At 44.9% G+C, this 21,602-nt stretch overlaps 1 protein-coding gene across 1 annotated transcript in view; it reads left to right on the top strand.

Annotated features, from left to right (window-relative positions):
* LOC126481773 (hemicentin-2-like) overlaps positions 1-21,602 on the top strand; it is a 705,691-nt gene that overhangs the window by 380,659 nt on the left and 303,430 nt on the right. The window contains exon 2 of the mRNA XM_050105728.1: positions 18,682-18,814. Coding sequence (XP_049961685.1) covers positions 18,682-18,814 — 133 coding nt within the window. The remainder of the gene's footprint in view (positions 1-18,681; positions 18,815-21,602) is intronic.

A 21,602-nucleotide genomic window follows, 5' to 3' on the forward strand; every position in this document is an offset into this window, starting at 1 on the left:
TACCTTCCTTCAATTGGACCAACTGGCGGTGAGTCGAGGAAGTACAGTACATACTGACGAAACTAAAATGAGCTCTAACATGGAAATCAAGCGTTTCCGGACACATGTCCACATAACATTTTTTCTTTATTTGTTTGTGAGGAATGTTTCCTGAAAGTTTAGCCGTACCTTTTTGTAACACCCTGTATACAGTGTTCGGTTGAGGATCCATAGGGGGAACAGCCCGATGCTGCTGGTCCCAGAGATCTTTGGCTTGTTTTGAATCCGGCGAGTCTGGTGGGTAGGGGAGAGTGGTAAGCTCATACAGGTGCCTGAAAGTCTCTTCGGGTTTGCTGCCGGATCCTAAAATCAACTTGACTCGTTATTTCGGGGATCCAGTTAGTCGCCATCTTCAGGAGAGTGCAGTTTCTGCTTATTATTCCCGCTGAAAACTGACGCCAGACTGCAAATCGACATCCTATGTAGGCCACCGTTGAGTACGCGGCGCATGCGGCCGGCCACCACGGTTGCTGCCCTCCAAGACAGGGAGGTGGCACCGCCCTTGGTAGAACACTGCTGGCAACGATATATCGCACTCAGGGCCGCACCGAAGAACGCTCAATTTTGATCCAAGACAATACAGGATTCCACGTCTTGCTAAGAGGAAACCCACTGTCTCTGTTGATTAAATTATCCGCCAACCTAATTTCAATCGCGTCTTTATGGACAACTACCACAATTTAATCAAATTTCATACCGTGTCCCTCATTTAAGCCGTGTTCTGCTACTGCTGATTTTTCCTGCTGTTGTAACCTCGTATGGCGGCGATGTTCCACACACCTGTCATGAATTGTGCGAATCGAACGGCCAATGTAAGCCTTCCCACAGTGACACGGATTTATGTATACACCGGGTTTCATAAGCCCCAAATCATCTTTCACAGAGCCGAGTAGTGCCCTAATCTTAGAAGGGGGACGGAACACATTCTTAAAGTTAAAATTCCTGAAAATTCATCCGATCTTAAACGAGATGCCTCCAGCATAAGGGAGAAAGGCTACCGATCTATGCTTGCATCCTTGGCCTGAAATCCAATCGTCATGCACTTTATGACGTCAGGTAAATCGCTCTGTTCCCGCAGGGCGACGACTGCATTGTTTTCTGTGTGTTCCCCGATATGCTTTGTATTCCCTCCACTGTTAGTGCTCCCAACTGAAGTTCGTGAGTTGTTGGACGTTGACCTCAGACGCAGGGGTGGTCACATTTGCGTGACTAGACCCTGTACATACTCGCTCGACTTGACAGAGGACGGTGATACGGTGCATAATAAAATTACATCGTAATGATGTGATCTGTAGTATGGAGTTTACTGCACTCGCAGAAAGGATCATTTGAAGATCCCAGTTTCTCAGCCGCGCGGGGCAGCCGAGTGGTCTTGGGCGTCTTGTCACGGTCCGCTCAGCTCTCTCCTTCGGAGGTTCGAGTCCTCCCTCGGGCATGGGTGTGCGTGTTGTCCTTAGCGTAAGATTAGCGACCTATGACCTCAGCAGTTTGGTCCCATAAGACCTTACCACAATCGGGCAACTTTCTCACGCAGATTTTACAACGACTCACTCCATTTCTTATTTTGTTTAACCTTGTTGGACGGCCAAAACGTCTAATCCGCATCGATTCACTGAGCTCTACATCAATATTTTTAGTACAGGCGCTCATTGTCTATACTGAGGCGCAGTATTCTACAGTATTATGAGGGCGTACTGGAATGTATAACCTCTGAATGTTTTTTGTGAAAACTCTTACAGATTTTAAAATAAAACTACCATTATTATCTTTCTGCGTCTTTATTCTACGTGATTACTTATTTATTTCTCAACGTAGTCACTCTGGCGATGAAGACAATCTTCCAACGTGAGACCAGTTCGTTGACACTGTCAGCGTAGAATGACTTTGTAGACGGACCCACCACCTTACCTCTTCTGGCACCGTTCCATCAATTTCAGTGTGAAGTTCAGGAAGGTGTTCTTTAAGTTCTGGAAGCAAGTCGGGACCATATGGAGAATGATCGATGATAGCGAAATCAAGACGACTCACCGATGCACATTTCGCAGCGTGCGTGTGTGGTCATGGCTTTCCATTTTCATGCGTGCACGAACTCTTCGGCACGTTTTCTGTGGTTGGAAACTTGATTGCAGCACGCTGGCTCTGACACCCGATATAGTTACATTACACAACGCCATGTTACACGCTACAATTTGGAGCCATCTTGCGGCCGATGGTTACAACTTGCGTAAGGGAAGCAGGAAACTCGACCCAGTAAAATGGATGACATAGAAACATCAAAAAAAGTTTTCCATTACCCCGGTTCCCAGAACTCCTGAAGACAGAAGTGCATTGTGAATATCGTATCACAGACACAGTCATTTTGACTGTTCAGAGATATCACTAAACCCACCCAAAGATGTAAACAACCGCCTATTAGACGGAGTGGGTCCGATAGCCAAACAGTTCCGGTCATTGCACCAGGAAGGAGGCACACGGCTCGTGTTGTTTGCAGTTCAATCATGCCTAGGCGATCAATACCGCGGTCGATCGGGGCCGAATTGTTACTTTGTGCCAGGAAGGGCTCTCAACAAGGGTAGTTTCCAGTCGTCTCGGAGTATATCAAAGCGATGTTATTCGGACATGGAAGAGATACAGAGAGACAGGAACTGTCGATGACATGCCTCGCTCAGGCCGCCCAAGGGCTACTACTGCATTGGATGACCGTTGCCTGCGGATTATGGCTCGGAGGAACCCTAACAGAAACGCCACCGTGTTGAATAATTCTTTTCGTTTAGCCACAGGGCGTCGTGTTACGACTCAACATGTGCGGAATAAGCTGTACGATGCGCAACTTCACTCCCGACATCTATGGCGAGGTCCATCTTTGCAACAACGACACTATGCAGCGCGGTGCAGATGGGCCCAACAACATGCCGAATGAACCGCTCAGGATTGGTATGACGTTCTCTTCACTTACGAGTGTCGCAACCACACAATCGTCGAAGACGTGTTTCGAGGCAATCCGGGCAGGCTGAACGCCTTAGACACAGCGAGTGCAGCAAGATGTAGGTTCCATGGTTTTATGGGGTGGCATTATGTGGTGCAGACGGACGCCACTGGTGGTCATGGAAGTCGCCATAACGGCTGTACGATACGCGAATGCCATCCTCCGACCGACAGCGCAACCATTTCGGCAGCATACTAGCGAGGCATTCGTCTTTATAGACGACAATTCGGGCCCCCATAGTTCACATCTTGTGAACGACTTAATTCAGGATAACGACATCGCTCGCCTAGATTGGCCAGCATGTTGTCCAGACATGAAAGCTATCGAACATTCCTGGGATAGATTGAAAAGGGCTGTTTATGGACGACGTGACCCACCAGCCACTCTGAGGGGTCCACGCCGAATCGCCGTTGAGGAGTGGGACAATCTGAACAAACAGTGGCTTGATGAACTTGAGATAGTATTCCACGACGAATACAGGCATGCATCAATGCAAACGGACGTGCTGCTGGGTATTAGAGGTACCGGTGTGTACAGCAGTCTAGACCACCACGTCTGAAGGTCTCGCTGTATGGTGGTACAATACGCAATGTGTGGTTTTCATGAGCAATAAAAAGGTGGAAAATGGTGTTTATGTTAATCTCTATTCAATTTTCTGTACAGGTTCGGGAACTTTCGGAACCGAGGTGATGCAAAACTTCGTTTGGTGTGTGTATAATACCTCAAGCGACCAAGCAAGGTGGCGCAGTGGTTAGCACACTGGACTCGCATTCGGGAGGACGACGGTTTAATCCCGTCTCCAGCCATCCTGATTTAGGTTTTCCGTGATTTCCCAAAATCGTTTCAGGCAAATGCCAGGATGGTTCCTTTGAAAGAGCACGGCCGATTTCCTTCCCAATCCTTCCCTAACCCGTGCTTGCGCACCGTCTCTAATGACCTCGTTGTCGACGGGACGTTAAACACTAACCACCACCACCACCTCAAGCGATATCAAGAAAAGAATTTAAAAAATTTGAAGCCATTAGTGTCCAGCAAGCCTTCGTAAATACCGGTACCAATGCCGATGTGATCAGTGTGTTTGCATCGCTTCACCATGAGCTGCGTGCTATAAGAGGCGATGGAAAAGTTCCCGTTCGAAGGCTGCGCAATCCAGAATCGGTATACCAATCTTGCCAATTCGCCGTAAGCATTGAGACATTCGTCCCACCGACGCACCACTTTGAAGATACCCTTTTGACAAAGCACCGTGTCCCGCTGCGTAATAATGTCTGTAAATGCCTGCTGCACATCCTCGTACGAAGGGAAGTGTCGACTTTTCGTGGCTGAAGGCGTGATAATCGCATGGTAAGAGATCAAGAGTATAGGACGGGTGTTAGTGTGTCTCCCACTTGAGCTTGTGTAACTTCTGCGTTAGGACGCTTACGATGTTGGAACGCATTACGGAACTTGGTGTATCATTCCACAATGGTGGTTTTCGACAGACATTCTGCCCATGCCCATTCTTTATTCTCCGAGGGCTGTCTACCGATGTCTGTCCTTCGGCAGCCAAGAAAAGCATAACAGCAAGTTTGTCCATTGTAGACGCTTTTGGTAATAACGTCGCCATAGTTCACGTTTCGACGTTTACTGCACACATGTCGGAAAGAGACGAACGCCACACTAATTCCTTGCCTACATGTAGGTGTTTGTGTATCTGCATGAGTCGAGCAGTGTTGCATATACGCTACAGAAACGCCGTCGAACAGAAACTTTCTGGTCGCCCATTATAGGTTGACACTAGTAGAGTTTCTATTTTTCCGGTTTTGCTTCAATTCTCCTAAGTGGTCACTGGAGAAAAGTGCACGGTACTAACTATACAGGGATGTTTTCGAGTTTAATTTGCTCTCTTTTGCGTTTAAGTTTCAGTTTGCTGTCAGCTTCTTTACTGTTGAGACTCGAAGTGATACAGATTTGAAAGGATTATATTTCAAGTTCGTGAGGCCCTGCAGAACTTGCTGCCATGCGGAGATGTCGAATTGTGTCGTGGAGGGTCAAGAGTGGTTGGGAAACATATGCTCTTGCGATGTCTTGTGAAAAGGTAACGTCAGATAGATCTAGAGCACGGGGCTGAGCGTCCGGTTTTAACACGCCAGTTATGCAACAGCTGCTGTCAAGATGAACTTGTGAATCCATCGGCGCACCATACCACCACGACAGATACTGTCCCGTACGGCATTGACGAATGCCGTGTAGCAACAGTCGTTCTCATTGGCACCAGGACTCGCCTGAGAAACGGGCGTCGTGCTACTCCAGGGTCCAGTGTTCTTATTGCGTGCAGCACTGTCTGAACCAGTGATCACCTTGTTGTTTCAGACGTCGTCTGTGTATGTCTGTGTATGTCGAAAGAAATATGTCTATCTTTACGATTTCTGGTGGCCTAGGGCCAGTGAGATCCTGCAATGAAAGTGGCCATCCGGATCCCATCGATTCCTTATCACGACAGCAGTATGACCGCGGTAACGGCGAGGGAAATGTTGCGGAACGATAAAGCGCTGCCTCGACAGGCCGCTACACTGCCGCTGCCAAGTACTGACGCATGTTGGTAAATGTTCCTTCTGCTTACTCGAAGCATAACAGGATCTTCTCACAAACACTTGCTATCAAATATGTTTCCTGTATGACAAATGCACTATTCAACCTTCGCTTAGGTCTGTCGCACCACTCTTGTCCGTCCTCATTTGGAGTATTCATGGGCGGTACAGGATCCTTATCAGATCGGGTTGATGGAGGACATCTAAAATATAAAAAAAAAGGTCAGCTACTTTTGTATTATAGCGAATTGGGGCAGAGAGATATGATACACTAGCTAGAGTGGCAAGCATTTAAGAAAGGTGTTTTTCGTTGCGGCGAGATCTTTCACAATATTTCAATCACCAACTTCCTCCTCCATATGAGAAACTATTTTGTTGACGACCACCGACGTAAGGAGGAATGTTCGTAGGGATAAAATGAGAGAAATCATAGCTAACAGAAAAAGATTTGAGTGATCATTTTTCCCGCTTGCTACTCAAGAATGGAACGATAGAAAGAGAGTTTGAAACCAATTCGATGAACCCCTGCCTGACACTTAATAGTTAAATACAGAGAAGCCTTGTAGATGTGGGAAAAAATGTTGAAACAGTTAGTTACATGTTCCATAGATAAACTGAATGATTCTTTTATCGTAATGATGTGGAACGTGTTTATAGGCAACCAGTTATAAAACAGAATTTCGTCCATGGAATAGAAAGAGTTGTCCAGGAGAAATGGTTCTAGGTTATATTTAATACTCCCTTTTATGACAAGAAGATATACTACCTGAATACTTCATGCTAGTATGTTTGAAATACTTGAAGTTTTTAAAAACCTTTTATAATTTCATATTTTTTATGTTAAAATTATTCTTGAAAGTAACATTAAACTTTCGCAGGTACTTCTATGCTGATGATTATTTCGCTCCTGAGCAGCACAGGGCACTAATTTCTCGCATTCCTACTGTCCGCGCTTGGCAATGCCTTGTTAACAATCTGCACGCAGCTGTACTATCCCTCAGGCCTCATGGGCATGCAATAGGCGGACTTCACCTGTCGTGTACACCTGGTGATAGCGTATAGCTTCAAATGTCAGGCGGAATGAAATGATTTTATAAAATGTTGTTAAAATATTAAATTACGTGGCTCTTGCTAACTCATTGCGGCCATTTAACAATTTATCTGTATCTTTCCCTTAGGAACATGCACACCTCAAAAAACATTACGCATTACGCCACTTCCCAGAACTCTTGTAGATAGACGTCGACTTTGGATATTGTATCAAAGACACAGACCCTTTGACTGTTCAGAGATGTCACTAAACCCGCTCAAAGATGTAAACAACCATATATGGGCAGCTCCTATTAGACGGAGGGCGTCCGACAGCCGATCAGTTCCAGTCATTCCACCGCGAAGGAGGTACACGACTCGTGTTGTCTGTAGTTCAACCATGCCTACACAATCAATACCGCGTTTCGAAGGCGTCTGCATTATTACTTAGAGCCAGGATGGGCTCTCAACAATGGAAGTGTCCAGGCGTCTCGACGTGAACCAAAGCTATGCTGTTCGGACATGGAGGAGATACAGAGAGTCAGGAACTGTCGATGACATGCCTCGCTCGTGTCCCCCAAGGAATACCACTGCAGTGGGTGACCGCTACCTACGGATTATGGCTCGGAGGAAGCCTGACAGCAACGCCACCATGTTCAATAATGCTTCTCGTGTTGCCACAGGCGTCACAACTCCAATTGTGCTGCATGATGCGCTACTTCACTCACGACGTCCATGGCGAGGTCCATCTTTGCAAACACGACACCATGCTTCGCGGTACATATGGGCCCAACAACACGCCGAAGGAACTGCTCAGGACTGGGGTCACATTCTCTTCACCGATGAGTGTCGCAGCCAGACAATCGTCGAAGACGTGTTTCGAGGCAATCCGGTCAGGCTGAACACCTTAGACTCACTGTCCAGCGAGTGCAGCAAGGTGGAGGTTCCCTAGTGTTATGGGGTGGCATGATGTGGGGCCGACGCACGTCTCTGGTGGTCATGGAAGGCGCCATAACGGCTGTACGATACGTGAATGCCATCTGTCGACCGATAGCGCAACCATATCGGCATCTTACTGGCGAGGCATTCGTCTTCATGGACGACAATTCTCGCCCCCGTATTGCCCATCTTGTGAATGACTTCCTTCAGGAAAACGACATCGCTCGACTAGAGTGGCCAGCATGTTCTCCAGACATGAAACCTATCGAAAATGCCTGGATTAGATTGAAAAGGGCTACTTATGGACGACGTGATCCACCAATCACTCTGAGGGATCTACACCGAATCACCGTTGAGGAGTGGGACAATCTGAACAAACAGTGGCTTGATGAACTTGTGGATAGTATGCCGCGACGATTACTGGCATGCATCTATGCAAAAGGACGTGCTGCTTCGTATTAGAGGTACCACTGTGTACAGCAATCTGGACCACCTCATCTGAGGGTCTCGCTGTATGGTGGTACGACATGCAATGTGTGGTTTTCATGCGCAATAAAAAGGTGGGAAATGATGTTTATGTTGATCTCTATTCCAAGTTTCTGTACAAGTTCCGGATATGTCAGAACCGAGGTGACGCAAACTTTTTTTGATGGACGTATATTGCTAATTTCTCAAGCGTTTCCACCTTCCTTCCTTTACAGATTTTTTGCAGGGTTTAGGAAATTTAATTCGTGTTAATAACGCTGGGTCTTTACTAATAAGGAGAAGTCCTAATAACGATTTCTTGCTCTTCTCCGCATGTTCCTCAAAGTGAAAATCGGTGAACCGAATATTTTGTCCAAAATATTGTTTCTTGTAGTCATGAAAAGTAATGTGATAGACTCCAGTTGTGTTGAACACCAACAGCTATAATTCTTTCTAAAAATTTCATTAGCTGTTTCGACACTTCATCAGCGTCATCATCAGGTCCCTATGCAAAAAAGAAAGGAATGGATGCAACCAAACGTTGGTGCACAGAGAATAATTACCATATATATACTGAATTGCATACCTTATACCTATATTTTTTTCAATGTGCACACTCCGGATTTACGACAACAACTATAGGGCGAGTGGTCGTCGAAGGTAGTCAGAGATACCAACACAAGATCAAGTAAGAGTTGAAAGATATGCCTAGAGGGTGTAAATCGATATAACGTATCGTCAGCGAGGAGTAAAATAAAGAAGTTTAAGTGTCAGTACGACACAAGAACAAGAAAATAAACGAACAATAGACAGAAGCTTTTGATGTCCTACTGAAATTGTCTTTGCGTCGGAATAATTTATTTTCCATATCAGCCACCTCAGTTAGTATGATTGACGTGAAACGTGATAAAATCGACCCTTAATGACGAAGAATAATAGCATGAAAATTAGATTCCCTGCAGGATAACGATCATAGCAAATCTCCATTGCAATAAGATAACGTACCAACAGGAACAGAGGTTGAAAACAGAGAGAAATAGCGTGCTTCAGAGGGTAATGAACACTGCCTGACCGATTTAGAATTGTGAAACGGAAACACGGCAGTGAGACCACAAATGTTTAGAAGAACAAGCCCAAATACTGTAGCAGTGCTCAGATCGTCGTTTGCCACCAGTGGAGAAGTGATGTACTGAGTGATTTCCATTTCCAGACATTTGTCGACATTTCCATAATTCTACAACACATTGACGTGAACGATCTGTCTTACGGCCTTTCTTAAAAACAGGTATGACCTGCGCTTTTTTCCAGTCGTTAGGTACCTTTCGTTTCTTAAGCGATCTACGATAAAGGGGAGCAAGTTCCTTCGCATAATCTGTAGAGAATCTTATAGGTATCTCATCTGGTCCTGATGCCTTTCCACTGTTAAGCGAGTGTAGCTGATTTCATTTCCACGATCGGTTTTCTCAATATCAGCCATTTCGATGTTCGTACGACGATTGAAAGGAGGGACAGTGATACGATCTTCCGCGGAGAAACAGCTTCGGAAGACCGAATTCAGTATTTCAGCCTTCTCTCTGTTATCTTCCGTTTCGGTGCCGGTGTGCTCGTTGAGAGAATGAATACATGATTTTGACCCACTTACTCATTTTACATACGAATACAAACTCTTATGGCTTTTTCTCAGGTCGATTGACAACGTCTTACTTTCAAAATCATTGAACGCTTCTCTCATTGCTCTCCTTAGGCTCATTTTCGCTTCGTTCAGCTTTTGTTTGTCAGTTACGTTTTTACTTCTCTTGAATCGGAGATGAAGTGCTCTTTGTTTACGTAGCGCTCTTCTAACACGGCTACTAAACCATGGTGGCTCTTCCCCATCCCTTAAAACCTTACCCGGAACATACTTGTCTAGGGAATTCTGAACGATGCCTTTGAATTTTTTCCATTTGTTCTCCAAATCTTCGTCCTCATTACCGAATATTTGATGCTGACTGGTGAGATATTCTGAAATTTGTATCATGTCACGCTTGCTGATCCGATATATCTTCCTACCTTTCTTAACATTTCTTGTAGGACCCGTCGTCATAGATGCTGTCACAGCCTTATGATCACTGATACCTTCCTTTACGTTAAGACACGTCTCGTACAGTCAGTCAACTGAGTCTCCTCACCTTAAAATGTCTGGTAAAAAAATACCATTACTGTAAGGTAAGTCTGAAAGAAAAAGACAGAAAGAAAGACTCTGCCTCAATAGTGGATGTCGTCAGACTTTTGAATGGTGGTCACAATGGCAGTGCATCTGATGGTGGTCAGATAACGAGACAGTTAGTGGTTGTACAAATATTGGTCCCAAGACATGTCGCCGTTCTAAGTCTGTATCTTCAATTACAGCGTTTGGTATCAAAGATAGGTGGATCACAGAGCAGCCACTCTTTCGCCCGCCAGTTGAGTATTGGGCAGACACAACCGTAGTCAGCCATAACATTAGAGACCACCTCATGATGGTGGTTATAATTAAACTTTAGCTACTTAAGAGGACCCTTACGAGAAATGAGTGATCGTTGGACAATGAAACTTTGTGGAAACTCTTGTATCGATATGCGGAGGGGAAATAAAGAAAAAGCCATTGAACACAGTTTAATTCCCATATAAGAGTGTAGCGTTTGTTAACTGCGTACCATGTTTACGTTCCAGGTTACAAAAGTTGCTCGTTGTGACGACCATCCCCATCCACGACAGCCTGGAATGCTCTATAGATTCGAGCATGGATGTGTGTGACGTCCTTAGGTTAATTAGATTTAAGTAGTTCTAAGTTCTAGGGGACTGATGACCTTAGAAGTTAAGTCCCATAGTGCTCAGAGCCATTAGCTCTATAGATTGCGCTACTGCTGCCCGAAACAACTCAGGTGCGACGCTGGCAACCTCCCATGCAATGCTCATCACCAAACTCCATCGTGTGTCCGTGTCACATTGATAAACCCGGTCCTTCGTTAACCCCTCAATTAGAAATCACACGAGTCTATATCTGGGGGTCTTCCTGGCCACGCAATCTGGAATGGTCTGAAAACAATATGTCTCTCTCCAAATGTGTTACAGAGTAACCGAGTGACATCACGAGCAAAGTCAGCAGCAGTTCCATTGTGCATGGAAACAGTTGAATCCGAAGTACTTCTCTCCCATAGAGCAGAGATTACGTTTTGGGAAAGCTGATCACATAACGTGTGCCGCACATGCTGCATTCCCTTAGTCGTGGGGTCCCAGTTACTCAAAGAAAAGCTAACCAAGCATGAACTGTGCCGTGACCTTTCTTTGGCGATGACAATTGTGAGTGTCCAGTGTCCCGCCGAGCCTAAACCTTGCGAGAAACGCAAGAGCAAGCTCTACTCGAGTACGGGGGGCGTTTGAAAATTATGTGCAAAAATAAAAACTATTTACGTGTTTGAAGTAGACCTTTTTTATTTTTCGACATAGTCTCCTTTTAGACTTATACTCTTCGTCCAACGGTGTTCTAATTTGTTGATCCCTTCCGAATAATAGGAATTGTCCAAGTCTGAAAAATAACTGTTAATTGCTGCAGTCACCTCCTCGTTTGAACAAAATCTTTGTCCCGCCAGCCATTTCTTCAAAATGGAGAACCAATAGTTGTCCGAGGAGGCCATGTCTGGATAACAGGGGGGATTTGAAACGAGTTGGAATCCTATTTCCATTAATTTTGCTACAAAAACTGCTGAGGTGTGTGCTGGTGCATCGTCGTGATGTCCAATCGCCGGTGTTTTTCTTGCAGCTCGATTTTCAAACGGTCCAATAACGATGAATAACATCCACCTGTAATAGTTTTACCCTTTTCTACATAGTCGATGAGGATTATCTTTTGCGAATCCTAAAAGACAGTCGCCATAGCCTTTCTGGCCGAAGGACAGGTCTTCGCCTTTTTTGGTGCACATTCTCCCTTGGTAACCGATTGTTTAGATTGTTATTTGGTCTAGTGATAGATCCATGTTTCATCTACAGTGACGAAACGAACCTTTAAGTCCTGCGGATTCTTCCTGAACAGCTGCAGACCATCCTTGCAACACTTCACTCCATTCCGTTTTTGGTCAAGCGTGAGCAATCGTAGAATCCATCTTGAGGTTAGCTTCATCATGTCCAAATGTTTATGCTAAATATTATGCACCCATTCATTCGAGATGCCCACAGCACCTTAACTCTTCTGTCGCCCATCACCATATGATGGATTTTATAAATGATTTCTTGAGTCTAAGCTCCACAGGGCGTCCAGAACGTTCAGCATCACTTGTGCCCATATGGCTACTCTGAAAATTTTGAAATCACTTATTAACTGTTCTAATCGAAGGTGCAGACTGACCATAATGTTTATCAAGCTTCTGTTTAGTCTCCTGAGGCGAGGCATTTGGCCTTTCAAAAAATGGTTCAAATGGCTCTGAGCTCTATTGGACTTAACATCTGAGGTTATCAGTCCCCTAGAACTTAGAACTACTTAAACCTAACTAACCTAAGGACATCACACACATCAATGCCCGAGGCAGGATTCGAACCTGCGACCGTAGCGGTCGCGTGGTTCCAGACTGAAGTTCCTTGAACCGCTCGGCCACCACGGCCGTCTTTTGCCTTTCATAAAGTAATGCTTAATCACCGCACGAAAGTCTTCTTCGTCCATTTTTTGACAATCACTCGACTTCCTTGATTGACACGAATACCAAACACAAAGCCATAGACAAATATGGCTGAAACTTGGTGTGCTTTCTTTCCAAAAATGCTACTAACTAAACATGACCTCGATACGCGCCGGTGGTGCCATCTCTCGTACTTTGCACGGACTTTTCAAACGCCCCTCGTATTTGTGTCACGTGGCAAATGTTGGTGAGTAATGTGAAGTAGTTCGCAGCAGTTTTCGAAGGGTGCACCATGAAGTGTTTAGCTGTTGATACAGCTCGCGCACTGCTTGAAGATCACAAATTGCGTCCAGCACTCTCAGCCATGGCAACCGTATAATTTCAACAGTTTGTGGCGCAATTGCCCATCGGCCTCTCTCAGCTGAAATTTCCAGATAGCCATTTAATTCGAGTTCCCGAATTATGGCCGCCAATCCGGTGCCGAAAGACGACCTCTCCGTATTGTTTTGATGCGTCGATGATCTTGAAGGCAACAACACTATTGCTGTCAATTTGCTGAAACAGCTTTACGAGCAATCCAGTGCTCATCTTGTCCAAACCCATGTTGACCTTCTGCAAATGTAATGCAGTCTGGTGCCTTGTGTTTCAAATAGACGTCGTCGCACTATTTCCGGACTTAACGCCAAGTCACGATACTCACAGTACTAAAACTAAACTCCTCCCGCACAGACCATGAAGGCCCAAAGGTACCGACTGGCCGCTGTGTCATCCTCTGCCCACAGGCTTCACTGGATGCGGATATGGAGGGGCATGTGTTCACCACACCGCTCTCCCGGCCGTATGTCAGTTTCCGAGACCGGAGCCGCTATTTCTCAATCAAGTAGCTCCTCAGTTTGCCTCACAAGGGCTGAGTGCACCCCGCTGAGTGCACAGCGCTCGGCAGAATGGTCATCTATCCAAGTGCTAGCCCAGCCCGACAGCGCTTAACTTCGGTGATCTGAAGGGAACCGGTGTTACCACTGCGGCAAGGCCGTTGGCACTCACAGTACTAATAATACGAAACCTGCATCGCACGGTATCAATAGCGTTCCTATAATGTTGGGCGTCACACGGTACATACACTCCTGGAAATTGAAATAAGAACTCCGTGAATTCATTGTCCCAGGAAGGGGAAACTTTATTGACACATTCCTGGGGTCAGATACATCACATGATCACACTGACAGAACCACAGGCACATAGACACAGGCAACAGAGCATGCACAATGTCGGCACTAGTACAGTGTATATCCACCTTTCGCAGCAATGCAAGCTGCTATTCCCCCATGGAGACGATCGTAGAGATGCTGGATGTAGTCCTGTGGAACGGCTTGCCATGCCATTTCCACCTGGCGCCTCAGTTGGACCAGCATGCGTTCTGGACGTGCAGACCGCGTGAGACGACGCTTCATCCAGTCCCAAACATGCTCAATGGGGGACAGATCCGGAGATCTTGCTGGCCAGGGTAGTTGACTTACACCTTCTAGAGCACGTTGGGTGGCACGGGATACATGCGGACGTGCATTGTCCTGTTGGAACAGCAAGTTCCCTTGCCGGTCTAGGAATGGTAGAACGATGGGTTCGATGACGGTTTGGATGTACCGTGCACTATTCAGTGTCCCCTCGACGATCACCAGTGGTGTACGGCCAGTGTAGGAGATCGCTCCCCACACCATGATGCCGGGTGTTGGCCCTGTGTGCCTCGGTCGTACGCAGTCCTGATTGTGGCGCTCACCTGCACGGCGCCATACACACATACGACCATCATTGGCACCAAGGCAGAAGCGACTCTCATCGCTGAAGACGACACGTCTCCATTCGTCCCTCCATTCACGCCTGTCTCGACACCACTGGAGGCGGGCTGCACGATGTTGGGGCGTGAGCGGAAGACGGCCTAACGGTGTGCGGGACCGTAGCCCAGCTTCATGGAGACGGTTGCGAATGGTCCTCGCCGATACCCCAGGAGCAACAGTGTCCCTAATTTGCTGGGAAGTGGCGGTGCGGTCCCCTACGGCACTGCGTAGGATCCTACGGTCTTGGCGTGCATCCGTGCGTCGCTGCGGTCCGGTCCCAGGTCGACGGGCACGTGCACCTTCCGCCGACCACTGGCGACAACATCGATGTACTGTGGAGACCTCAATCCCCACGTGTTGAGCAATTCGGCGGTACGTCCACCCGGCCTCCCGCATGCCCACTGTACGCCCTCGCTCAAAGTCCGTCAACTGCACATACGGTTCACGTCCACGCTGTCGCGGCATGGTACCAGTGTTAAAGACTGCGATGGAGCTCCGTATGCCACGGCAAACTGGCTGACACTGACGGCGGCGGTGCACAAATGCTGCGCAGCTAGCGCCATTCGACGGCTAACACCGCGGTTCCTGGTGTGTCCGCTGTGCCGTGCGTGTGATCATTGCTTGTACAGCCCTCTCGCAGTGTCCGGAGCAAGTATGGTGGGTCTGACACACCGGTGTCAATGTGTTCTTTTTTCCATTTCCAGGAGTGTAGTTTAGCATCTACACTGGTTCAGGTATCGTAAGTTTAATTCATTTCCGTAACATTTGCCTCCGTTCACCTCGCTACAGATGGGCGTCTGGAATGTAGAAAATAGTCTGCTGACTGGAGAGTCTTGAAATACGCTGGTTTTACAAGTGCAGGGTATCATGCATTCCACTGGTGTGGCAGATTGCAGGTGTAATCTAGTTTATACGGCAAGCAATCGGTTTCCCCCTATCCAACAACAGAAAATGACTGTTCAGTTGTGTACATAACGACATGCACCAAGACTTCTAACTTACGATAGAAATGTTTAAGTAACGCAAATGGGACACCATGATGCGTTTTGTGCGTCAGACCAAGTATCGGCCACCTTCAGGAGGGCTGTGTGCGAAGGTTGAGAGATGATGAATTGCGATGACTCCTCAAACATTGTCTCGAGAAATCCTTGCCACTCTACGTCGCCCCGTGTCAACAGGGAGAAAGGGGCTACTACACTTTACTGCACAGGTTTTCTAAATCATTTTTTGATAGTATGTGAAGTGTTTCTGTTTTATCTAGCCAAAGATTAGTTTTTCCATTGTCAAAATGACATTTTCATTTTCGTCCAAGATTCCTCAAGGGAAGTAAGTAATCACCCACTGAATACTATCCTTCAATTTGGATGAATATGCAAGAATGTACACGAATGTTACAAATGCAGTAGTAACAACACATTTCGCTCGTGAAACGTTTTTCCCTTCAGCCACATTTCCTTGAGGTAAGATAACTATATTGTGAGGCAGAGACAACACTGACTTAAGACATCGTGTGTAGAGAGTTGTAGGAATGTGTTCGGACGTCTAGAGCATCAAAAGTATTTGAGAGTGTCCTAAAGTAAGCTATAAAGGGAATCTCGAATCAATATGAAAGGGAGCTGTCCATTTTCAAACCGATGTGCTTTTCCAATAAAATTTTATTACATATATGGAAAACTGAATCAGATGTCAATGGAAACAGGACAATTTTTCGTTATGTACACATTCGAAAAGCAGTAACAGAAAATGTTCTACTATCTGCTCATGACAGTAAAGACAAGGGACTTAAGTGTGTGTACAGGAGACTCACTTCGTCGGCCCTAGTTATCCCGTTCACAGGAGCGGAAAGAGATTCGAGGCACCCTCTTTCTCCTCGGGAGGAAAGTTGTCCCTAAGAGGCATAAAATCAGCAATGATCACCGGCTTGAGAACGCATTAGGCAGTGGAAACCACTGCCTTATAGATAAATAATTTGTATCCACAGGACAAGTGTCATGTTACTGACAAAATCGCATGATGATCTCTTCAACGGCAAACGATTTCGCTTCAGCCCCAAATTCGGAGCTCCGGGAGGGGCCATAAAGAGGCAGGTAGCCATGAGGAAAAGCGAATAACCAACATAAGGGTAACATTCAATGGGTCGGAGCGTGGAATGTCAGCAGTTAGAACGTTGTACGGAAGCTAGAAAGTGTGAAAAGGAAAATGCGAAGGTTCAGTCTAGATATAGTGGGGCCCAGTGAAGTGAAATGGAAAGAACGTAGGAATTTCTAGTCAGATGAGTACAGGGTCATATCAAAGTTTGTGAGGATAATGAACGCGTAGTTCAGTATGTAAAAGGAGATAACCTAATTATCACTGTGTGTAGGAACGTGGTTTTGGGGAAAGGAATTGAAGAAAGTAGTAAGAGAGAATACGGACCTTTTGCTCATTATGACCTGCTCTCTCCTTCTTTCTTCTTCTTCTTCTTCTTCTTCTTCTTCGCGGATGGTTCACTTAAGACCACGCATAATCAACAGTTGTTGGCTTTCGTTTTCGCCAAGTATTCCTTCATACTCAACGAATGGGCTAGTTTCCGTTGCGCAGACCACGTATGTCGGTTAGTTTTTCTCCCTTCTTCCTCAAGACCCCATGTGTTTGTGATTTTTCTGATTTCATTTCTGTCATGTAGATTTGGAGACCCTAATTAGGGTCCCCTTCTTTCTATTAATCAGAGTAATTTATGTTTGGCAGTTGTAATCCTGGACCCTTTTCCTTACTGTGGTAATTTGTTGTCCTTATTGCTAATACTTGTTACCCAATTACGAACAGCATTTTCGTTATTGCTGTAATTTACTATCCTTATTGCTGATATTATTTATCGACCCTCTGATGCCACTATCAAACAGGGATATCTATGTTGTTGGGTGGATAAATTACAAAATCCAAGTAAAATAGCTTACGAAATTTTCATGATTTATATATTTATTAACGTTTCTGGAGCACTCTGGACATGACCTGTGTTATAACATGTTGTAATGAAAACTGAGTTGTTCTTTCATTTAATGTATTTTTATAACAACGTAAGCTGAATGCAATAAATGCTATAAAGCCATAAAACCGGTATGTTCATTTTCAAACATCCTGTACACACACACACACACACACACACACACACACACACACACACATATATATATATATATATATATATATATATTCTTGGAGTCTTTACAGTGGTATGACTAAGTAAAATACTTTTTCTTTTTTTTTTTGAAGCCGCATCACTTGGAATCGAACAGTTGAGACTTTGACAGCTTTATCTTCCGTCATCGTCGGGAGAAAGAACCACTGACTGCATAGGCTAGCATAGTGTTCCGATTGTTGCAGCGTGATGGCAGTGTGTGGAGCCTTCCACTGAAGTATGCCCTGAAGATACGCATGCGCGGGACGGCCAGTTGGGCGGCTCATAGCAGCTCTCGCTTTCGGCTGCACCGAGTGACATCAGATGGCGAGGGGTCGACGCCATGTTTGAAACTATCGTTTCCGGTTCCCCACAAACGTCAAGCACCCGTCTTTGATTTCTCTCGATATCCAAAGCCCACCACAAAGCCTTACGAAATGTGTACCCTAGGTCTCCGAAAAACTGTTGCTGTACATTCTAGTAGTCTTGGTAGCCTCTTTTGTAGCAGAGTCCCAATTAGTGACGTTTGAGGCAAGTATGCATTCCTATCAAATCGTTTTTTTATGTCCGTTTTTCTTGCAATTTTCTGCTGCGGTTGCCCCCTTGAAGCTCCTCTTGTTTAATGTGTTTTGTGTGCTCAGCACAACGGTGAACAACAGTAAGAATAGTTTGACGTACATAGTTGCTGCCGCATTCGCAGGGGCATGCGTTACTTAGAACCTCTCTGGAAGGCTGCAGATGCTGCTATTACAACTATATGCATTTGGCACTGTCCCAGCCCCGGAAAGCATCGGTTTTTACGCTTGATGAAGATGCTGGAGACAGTTTTTGAAAGCTCGAGTGTTTTATTCCATGTGACGTGGCTTGAAAATGAAGACCATTTAGTTCTTATGTATGTTTCCTCTTCTAAAACTTTTAGGTAAAATATGGGTATGTTGATGTTTTTTAAGCATATATCGATTTCTCTCATGTAAAACTGTTGTGCCACTATTCCGTGGAGTAATATCTCTTCTTTTCTCCTTTGTGCCGGCAGTTCCCCTGCAGCAGGTGCACGTGTTGGCTGGAGGAGACGCCCGCTTACCGTGTGACGTGTCCTCGATGGAGAGCGGCGACGCGGCTCAGTTGGTGCTGTGGTACCGCGAGGACCTGGGCACGCCCGTATACAGGTGCGTGGCGCGGCGTCTATCCTGGCAGCAGGCCTTAGCTGAATGTTTCGCACAGCACTAACCAACTTTACAAATTTATTATCCGAAGAATTCTACGCCCACTCGCATGTCCATTGCTTCTACAGTCAAGCTATTTCTGTAGCACACGTTGATGGTAACGGAGGCATGTGTGGGCTATAGTCTGCCTCAGTCGTATCTAGGTGACGCCATTTGGACAGCTTTCATTTCAGGTGTCTTGAGGCGTAGCGCAGTAGCATAACAATGATTCGGCAATCTAGGCTTGTACCCCAGGACCCTTTTCCGTGGGGGAGTAGTTGTGAAGGAGGAAAAATGTGGAAGAAAAGTGGAAGAGTCAGGGTGAAGGTGTGCGGAAGGGCAGATAGTATCGCTCATAAGCTATTTCGAAATTATAATTTTTTCTGGAAGTTAGATATGAACATTCTTCATGGTAATCAGCATTAGCAAAAAAGGATACAGAATGTCATAAATATTACATTCATTGGCTTATATACAGGGTGTAAATTTTAACTTCACGAACCAGAATAACTCGAAAAATAAGCTTCACACAAAAAAATGTGTAGAATCGAAAGTTGATTATTTTCGAGGGGGACATCCCACCACCCTAGCCTCCGGGGGGTATGGCTGGAGGCAACTTTAAAATTTCAAATGGGAACCCCCATTTTTTATTACAGAATCAGATTCTACATAAAAACTACTATATATATATATATATATATATATATATATATATATATATATATATATATATATATATATTTATAATGGAACACATCCACGTCCTGACATTGACACAGAAGAAATGTATTCGTAAGTGGAGTGTACACCCGTCGTTCTGTAAGTAGGCTGTTTAGGTTTTCTTATTGGTAACGCCACATAGCGCTCTGTATGAAAAATGACTGGCTGTGCTGTGTGCAGTCTGTGGCTAGTTTGTATTGTTGTCTGCCATTGTAGCGTTGGGCAGTTGGCTGTTAACAGCGCGTAGCGTTGCGCAGTTGGAGGTGAGCCGCCAGCAGTGGTGGATGTGGGGAGAGAAATGGCGGAGTTTTGTTTCAGTTCCATCAACCATTGTCAGTTGAAGAGTTGTGTGAATAGAATTTACACCAGCGAGGAGAAGGTAGAAATGCTACTCACCTATGGGGAATGTAAGTTAGCAGAACAGTAATTGCAAATGCTGTTTTCTTATGTACGGGTACATTTAGGATAGTAGTTTAGCTTTTTAAATACTATTGTGTAGAGTAGGCATACTGTAAAGGCCGTCCTTCCTACAAACTGCATCGACATAACGTTTCTCTTATTGTTGTTGTTGTTTTTGTTGTTGAAGGTAGGCGAAATGTTACGAAGGCAATCATGATGAATGGTGTCCCCCTGACGGCTAAAGAACATTTGCTTGAAACATTTTGCAATTTGCATGTGGACAAACAGTTATTTAGGGTGTTCAAGTTAAATGGGACACAATGCATATATATACAGGGTGGAGAAAAATTGTGTGACGTATTTTTAACCCTTTATTGCTGATACAGTAGGAACCAAAATTACTAATGTTGTGCAGGTCGATAACACACCATTCTTAAACCATTTTTAAACTACGGAAACTTGGCGCCGCGTGCTCCGATTGGTGTGCTTATCACGTTTGGGCAGTGACAGGCCGAGGGTCGTTTTTATGCGTGTACCGACAACCATAGCGCTGCCCGTCAGCGGATGAACGGCAACAGGGCAATCCTACGGCCAATCGGAGAGCGTGGGACCAAGTTTAAAATTGGTGCCTTGTCGACTTACACAAGATTAGTAATTTAGGTTCCAACTGGCATCAGCTATCCAGGGTTACAATTTCGTGACACAAGTTTTTTTCCAACCCGTATATATAATGATTTGCATTTTGGTTGTTCTAATTTTATGGAGGTGGAGGTATACGTTCTGTGGAACTATAACATGTAAGAAAATCAATTTAGTTACAAAAAAGCTTAAATTGGACAGTAAATTGTTATAAACATTAACCGAAAGTATGTAGAAGTCTTACATTTTAGTACCAAGTTTCCACATAGGGAAAAAGTTTACTAAAATCATCAAAAATTCATAAACAAGTCTTTATATTAAACTTTTGAACAGAATAGCCCAAAAGCGAAGTATTAGTTTAACCTTTAGTGAGGCTTTTGTAACACGTATAGTAAAGACGTTCAGATTTACATGGGCACAGTTCTCATCGGTCCAAACTCACAGACGTTGTGTTAAATTCGGTCTTCTTCTACGCTCACATTAATCGTACGGTATTGTTTCCTCTTCACCACTGAACGGAAAAAAAGACTTGTTATTTCCTATAACAGCTTTCATGGCCACCTCATAGTTTTCCAGCGAAACATATAATCTGGTCCCTGATAAACTTATAAGAAAATATTTCTCACTCGCTTCCAGATCGTCAGTTGACTTTCTCTACTGCTTCTGTCAAATGACTTGCGTCGTATTTACTTTTTGACTTCTCCATATGTGGCCATTAATGAAAGACATCGCAAAAATTTAAATTTGTATGCTATCCAGTACAATCCGAAATTGCTTTGTCCTATAGAGCCTGAACGTAACTTCTACTTTCCCATTATTATTACTTTGGCTAAACATTGTCACAGCCTTCAATTTATAGAATAATGTCAATTGTATCTGAAGATACAGTAAGAAGGTGATGTTGATTACTTACAAACAAAACCATACAATACGAAGTCGAATTCGTGTACCGAAAAACTTACTAGCCTCAGATAATTTATCGCGGATCCGAAAC

The sequence above is a fragment of the Schistocerca serialis genome, chromosome 5, assembly GCF_023864345.2.
Source record: "Schistocerca serialis cubense isolate TAMUIC-IGC-003099 chromosome 5, iqSchSeri2.2, whole genome shotgun sequence".
Classification (NCBI taxonomy): Eukaryota; Metazoa; Arthropoda; class Insecta; order Orthoptera; family Acrididae; genus Schistocerca; species Schistocerca serialis.